The 7283-nt window shown below is 35.9% G+C and overlaps 1 protein-coding gene across 1 annotated transcript in view; it reads left to right on the top strand.

Annotated features, from left to right (window-relative positions):
* The window catches only part of LOC144966376 (glycylpeptide N-tetradecanoyltransferase 2-like), a 38818-nt gene that overhangs the window by 12293 nt on the left and 19242 nt on the right, over window positions 1–7283 (top strand). The window contains exons 2-4 of the mRNA XM_078902765.1: window positions 5793–6042; window positions 6494–6626; window positions 7069–7193. Of these exons, the coding sequence (XP_078758891.1) occupies window positions 5793–6042; window positions 6494–6626; window positions 7069–7193 (508 nt within the window). The remainder of the gene's footprint in view (window positions 1–5792; window positions 6043–6493; window positions 6627–7068; window positions 7194–7283) is intronic.

Genomic DNA, 7283 nt, shown 5'->3' with positions numbered 1-7283 from the left:
AACAGTACTCGGGAGAAACAAGCTTGCCGCTTTATATATGCAAACATGGTCAGTGATAAAAATGCAAAATTAAAAACAAGAACTACATAAGAGTGGTAGAGAAAACTTAACCTGAAAATGCAAATTTGAATATTACGTAACATATTACATAATAACAAACAATAAGCCGATAAATACCGACACTTTGCAAACTTTCTGCAACATAGGCATGTCATATATCAAACTGAACATCTCGAATAGATGTATCATATGACTAACTATTAAACTACATTAAAATTGAAATGAACTTTAGAAAATTTGATAATTGCTTTGCATTCAACATCACTAAGAGAACAGATAATTAAAGGGTACTCACGTACTGACTCGCTTAAATCCATAAGATGGCTGAGATGTGGCAAAAGACAGAAGACAACAAAATCTAGGCACTATGGGTTGTTGGCTGCATGGAATGTAGACACAGGCAATATCCAGGTAATGATACTGAATAAATACATCGAAGTCCAAGCAATGATACAGAAGTAGTTGGGGGAGACTGACGATCGAATTCATGTTTTTACTTCAATTTCACATTTAAAAATACAAGATAGATTATTGGAGCTGGAGGCGGCAGATGATCAAATTCATGTTGTTATTTCAATTTCATATTTAAAAATACAAGGCAGATTATTGGAGCTGGAGGAGGCAGACGACGGGAGTTGGAGGTGGCAGACAATCAAATTCATGTTGTTATTTCAATCTCATATTTAAAAATACAAGACAGACGACTGGATTTAGAGGCGGCAGACGACTGGAGTTGGAGGTGGCAGACAATCAAATTCATGTTGTTATTTCAATCTCATATTTCAAAATACAAGACAGACGACTGGAGTTCGAGGCGGCAGACGACTGGAGTTCGAGGCGGCAGACAATCAAATTCATGTTGTTATTTCAATTTCATATTTAAAAATACAAGGCAGAATATTGGAGCTGGAGGAGGCAGACAATCAAATTCATGTTGTTATTTCAATCTCATATTTAAAAATACAAGACAGACGACTGGAGTTAGAGGCGGCAGACGACTGGAGTTGGAGGTGGCAGACAATCAAATTCATGTTGTTATTTCAATTTCATATTTAAAAATACAAGGCAGATTATTGGAGCTGGAGGAGGCAGATGACGGGAGTTGGAGGTGGCAGACAATCAATTTCATGTTGTTATTTCAATCTCATATTTAAAAATACAAGGCAGATTATTGGAGCTGGAGGCGGCAGATGACGGGAGTTGGAGGTGGCAGACAATCAAATTCATGTTGTTATTACAATTTCATATATTCAAAAATACAAAGCAGATTATAGGAGCTGGAGGTGGCAGACAATCAAATTCATGTTGTTATTTCAATCTCATATTTAGAAATACAAGACAGACGACTGGAGTTCGAGACGGCAGACGACTGGAGTTGGAGGTGGCAGACAATCAAATTCATGTTGTTATTTCAATCTCATATTTAAAAATACAAGACAGACGACTGGAGTTAGAGGCGGCAGACGACTGGAGTTGGAGGTGGCAGACAATCAAATTCATGTTGTTATTTCAATTTCATATTTAAAAATACAAGGCAGATTATTGGAGCTGGAGGAGGCAGACAATCAAATTCATGTTGTTATTTCAATCTCATATTTAAAAATACAAGACAGACGACTGGAGTTAGAGGCGGCAGACGACTGGAGTTGGAGGTGGCAGACAATCAAATTCATGTTGTTATTTCAATTTCATATTTAAAAATACAAGGCAGATTATTGGAGCTGGAGGAGGCAGACGACTGGAGTTGGAGGTGGCAGACAATCAAATTCATGTTGTTATTTCAATCTCATATTTCAAAATACAAGACAGACGACTGGAGTTCGAGGCGGCAGACGACGGGAGTTGGAGGTGGCAGACAATCAAATTCATATTGTTATTTCAATTTCATATTTAAAAATACAAGGCAGGAAATGAAACATGAAAATGTGGTGTCATAATGAACGTCTGACTCTGAAAACAAAAAAAGTACTTCGATTATGATTAAATCAACAAAATTAAAAGTTATATAATAATTTTTGTTGTGGTAAAGAGTAAAGTAATGAATGAAATATACTTTCACTTGAATTGACTCTATCATGCTATTCTGTATTATTTGTATTGAAATTAACCACATTAAATTAAACCAACACACTTAACCTGCAGAACAAACAAAAATAAAAGATAAAAAATAATATCAGTGGAACATAATTTTTAGTTGTCCGGTATCATCCCAGTTAAAAAGTCATTTCAGTTTCAACATTCATTCATAAAATAAAACTAAAATTATGGATGGGACTATTTTCAGTCTTTTTACAGCAATTATTCAGCTTGAAATTATTTATACAAGTCACAAAAGCAAAAGCAGTCGATAGTTTACAGACTGCACTGTACACAGGAGACTCGGGGATACATCGAGAGGCAATCTTGGTTGGCCGTCGCCAACTTCATGAACACGCATCGTATTTAAAGTCACTAAAAGACGCTTTCACCAGCATCAATCACCACCAAAATTCACACAAATAGAGAAAAATGGTTGGCGAATAATATAACATTAATTAAAAATAGGTAATATAATGAAAAATGTATTTAAAATGAAGTTAAAACTTACCAAATTTTCAAACAGCTGGCATCTGAACAAAGAATGAACGGATTAAAAATCTGAAAACGCCGCCTGATGCGCTGGCTTCTCCTCTTTAAAATGAGACCGGAAGTGACGAAATTAGTGCACAGGAAGCGATTCCACGGCAATGGAAGTAAAACTATGTTCACCGGTTAACACAATTTTCACTCCAGAGCCGTAACATCGATATCGGGGCTCGATCAGCGGCTCAGCCACGGGCGATGCGACTACCTAGGAATGCTCAAAGGGTATCCTGGAAGCAGTTTTGAAAGTTGAATATGGTATCATTGGAAAGGAAAATGATTGAATTTTATGATTATTTATGTTTTAAGGCGATTTTTTCATGAATGATGATAAACGGCTTGATTTTCTTGCCCACTGCAATTAAGCTATCTTTCCATTACAATATCTTCTAAATGAATTTAAGGAGGGAAATGGTAATTGTACCAAATGATAGGGCGTTCAATGCCCTTTATTTTAGTATTTAATTTATCCAATTCTGTAAATAAATACCAGAGATATCTCAATTTAACCAAGCCATGATTTTAGCCTGCAGCTCACAAACGATAACTAGCGGTCACACAGGTGAATGGGAGAACTGTGACATAGATTTAGCCATTCATTTAAGTGCCTACTATAATAGTAATGGTCTGTCTGTCTATCTGTACTGTATCGGAATCTGTATGGTTGGCGCTGAAGAAACCAATGGTCTGGTTGTATTTCAGCGGCGTCCTCATTGGGTGCCGGCCCATGTCAGTCGGGCCTTGAAATCGTTTAGGTGTGGTGCCATGATGACCAGTTCATCCAGCCCATTCCACTCCGAGATAGTTCTAATAATGAAGAAAGAATTTCTGTAGTTTTGTGTTCTTGTCTGTGGGATTTTGAAGCAGTTCGAATTGTTTGTGGCGTATCTGTCAATGGGGTTTTCGGTTATGTGGTTGGCAAAAGTGAGCGCTCGGAAGACTGTGGCTCGTCTGGGGATAACGAAAAAGCTGGGCTTTCATTATCCCCAGACACCAGACGACAACCATTCGGCCATGACACCCACTTCGAAGTCGACGCATATTGTGTATATGTAGTAACAACTGATTTAATGTTGGTTAAGTTTGTGTCTTTATAGATATTTTATTAACTTCCTTATTTCTATGTGCATACGGAAACATTCCATATTCTGGATAACGAATTTTCATTATCCCCAGACAGGTGTCTGGGGATAATCACAGCGATAATAATGATAACTCATCATCATCATAAATCATAATCATTCATCATAGTCATAGCATAGGCCTAGACATAGTCATGGTAGTAGTTCATAGTCATAATGGGTATTCCAAACCAAAATCGAAATTGCTTTATGCAGTTATCTAGGAATGTTTATCTCAAACTTTGGATTGATAGATGCACAAAACAGAAAAAAATTATTTTAAAATCTTAAAAAATAAAAAAGTTATGGCGTTTTGAAATCGTGAAATAAAGTAATAAAGTACACTCTTGCGCGCAATGCAAAATATGCCACTTTTGAGACCTCACTGTAAAAAAAGTAAACATCTGTAGGGATCTCGAGCATTAAACAATCGTACGGCAACAGTGACCATGGTGATGGTCATTCCTACTTCCGCTCTGCCTCGTCCCGAGCTGACGCGGCTCATATAAAAGCCGAGGGTCACTGCTGTCCCACCCCCTAAGAAAATGACATTTTGGCGATCTTTCCCTGTGTCAATTTTCCTTTTCCATTCACTCCTAATATTACCATTACCTTCTTCTTGTTGTCCACAGTCTTCCGTAATGCTGTGTTCCTAGTCTCTTCGCTACATGATTTACACACTCCCTCTTCTCAATTGTCATCCCGTCATACGGTCCCGAATTGTTTAGCTGCTTGATGGTGTTGCTGTCCCCCATCACTAATCATTGTTCTATATTTAAGTCATGGGTGAAAGTTTGCCGGCATATGCTGGAAACTCCGGTTTTTTTAGAAAATGTAATAATTACCTTCCGGCATTTTGACTCTTCTGTCGGCTTTATCATTATTGGACCACCGGAACATTAACTTTTAATACTAGGAAATACCGACCGATATAAACTATTTAATTTTCTTTCAAAGGTGACAATTAAACACATGTGTCACTTTTCTGTCATACATTTGATCTGTTTACAGCTGACAAATCAGCTGATGCCTCACAATTCTTTTTTTATTATTTTTTTTCTAATCCCAGGCTGATGCGTCACATTTTGTACTACTATATTATTTATCTTTTCATTTGGTTATTAAACGCTGGTTTTCACTAAACCCTTTCACCTCATTTTTGAAGATTTGCATTGAATTATGCATATAAGCTTATTTCATACTTCAAATGGTCTCAGATCTCATTTAAGCTTCTACTTTTTGTTAAATTGAACTTGTCAAGTGAAAATAAAATAGAACCAACATCTTTGACAATGAAGCCTTCAATCAAGGACTGTATTGCCAATAACCATAAACAGGTTATTTCCCTTTATGTTACATTTATGATATTTTTTTCTTTAATATTTTATATGAGTCTAATTTTTAAAATTATTAATATTAAATGGAGAGCTGTAAGAACGCTCTAGGTTTTTAAAAGTGCACTAAAACTATTTTAGGGTATTCAACTTGTATATCACATAGGTGGGTATTTCCCATATTTGAACCAAAGTAGTAGTAGTAGTAGTAGTAGTAGTAGTCACCACTGCTACAACCACCATCACAGCATTGACACTGCCACAACCACTACCACCACATCATTATCACCACGACCACTAGAGCATTATCACTACAACAACCTATACCAACACTAACATCAAAACAAGTACCATGGTTGGGGTCTCTTGATCACTTCTTTGGGGTGTTTCGAATCGTAACAGGCCTTGGTATTGCAATTTCTGAGCCTTTTACTATACAGATTTAAAGTTTACATTTTAAAAGCATGATGATGCAGGTTTAAATCAATATGAATCACATTAAAAGAAAGCTTGATCTGATTCTGATATTATGTTATCATTATGTTGTCTAGAATTGCTTATTTTAAGTCAAAAGATTTCTGGGGGAGATTGTCTTCTGATCTCCTACACCTCGCTTCCACCGAGAAGACTCACATCCATCCACCATTTGTTTCAGCCAAGATCCAGCTTTAAGAAAGAAGAGTAAGAAGAAAAAGAGGAAAACAAAAGACAGTGAGCGTTCCAGTGGAGATTCTGATACTCAGTGTGTAGATGGAGCTGAGCCCAAATATCTTGAAGTTGACAATGTGTCGCTGTCACATTCAGGAGTTGAAGCCGATTCAGAAAGTCAGGACTCAAAAAATGAGGTATCCCCAACAGACACCAATTCCTCAAACATTACCTCATCTGTTGGCAAAGAACCAAAGGTATGTCACATGTCACTTATTTACATACATACTTATTTACTTAAATCAACAACGAGCTGAACTCTAGCCTTTTGGTTTGCAAGTGACTGTAAAGTATGTTACTTATTTATGGATTTGACTGAATGTCACAAAATTTACAATGCACCAAAGTCATGTTTTTTTTTAGTTGTTTTTTTTAATAATTAATTATCTTTTGGTTTGCTGAGGAGGGGGAGGATTTGCCACCAGAAAGAAGAATAGAAATTAAAAGAAACAAGAAAAAAAGGAAAATCAAATGTTTTTCTTTGTGTTAAAAATGCAATCTTATTTAGATATTTGCATGTAAAAGAACTGTACTCTTCCCTCATCATCATCATGATTTATTATTATTATTATTATATGTAGAAGTGCGTAGTGGTTATAAAGATGAGTATTTGTTGTTATATTTATTTATTTTCTTTTCTTGTTTCAGCAACTTGCAAATCTAAGCCAGATTCAGAATGCCCTAGAACTTCTTACTCTGCCACAAGCTGCCCCAAAGAGTATAGATGAAGCAAAGAAAAAAAAGTTTCAGTTTTGGGAGACGCAACCAGTTCCTAAATTTGGTGAGTAATATCAAATATTTTGATGTTTTTTGTTCAAGCTATATAACTATCTTTGTCATTCTCTATTATTATTACCTATTCAAACATGTTTTTAAAGCCTAATAAGTTATTTCCTCAACTTAAAACATTTTCTTTTTGTGCTTGTTGTATTAAGCAGATATTCTTTCAAGTTTTCCTGTTAGGTCCTCTTTTATGCAACATTGTGATTGGGCTACGCTTGGACTCTGATTTGATAGTTAAATAAGTATTTTGATCCATGATTGGGTGGCAGGGGGATGAGTGTGTTTGTATGTGTCTGTTTAAGTGAATTTCCATAGAAAAAAAGGGAAGTTAATTTTAGATAGATTTCTGCGTTTTTCCTGAAAAAGGATAAAATCATTTCTCAGTATTGTTTTGTGTAAAACAATGATTTTATTACACTGGTTTTTAAAATTGCTTACAGATGAAGATATAAATGTGAATGAAGAGATTGAAGCAGACAAACCTCAGTCAGAAATCAGGCAAGATCCATTGTCTCTACCTGCAGGATTTTGTTGGGATACACTGGACATAAGTGATCCCTTGATTGTAAGTTAACAGTAAGCTTTAAACAAGATTAGAACAGGTCCCAGAACACAATTGCTCATGTGTATATAGCTTATTTTATACTTTGAATAT

Source organism: Berghia stephanieae, chromosome 2 (genome assembly GCF_034508935.2).
Source record: "Berghia stephanieae isolate SIO BIC M18660-M18661 chromosome 2, UCSD_Bste_1.3, whole genome shotgun sequence".
In the NCBI taxonomy this organism is placed as follows: Eukaryota; Metazoa; Mollusca; class Gastropoda; order Nudibranchia; family Aeolidiidae; genus Berghia; species Berghia stephanieae.
This window is presented reverse-complemented; position numbering and strand designations above follow the sequence as displayed.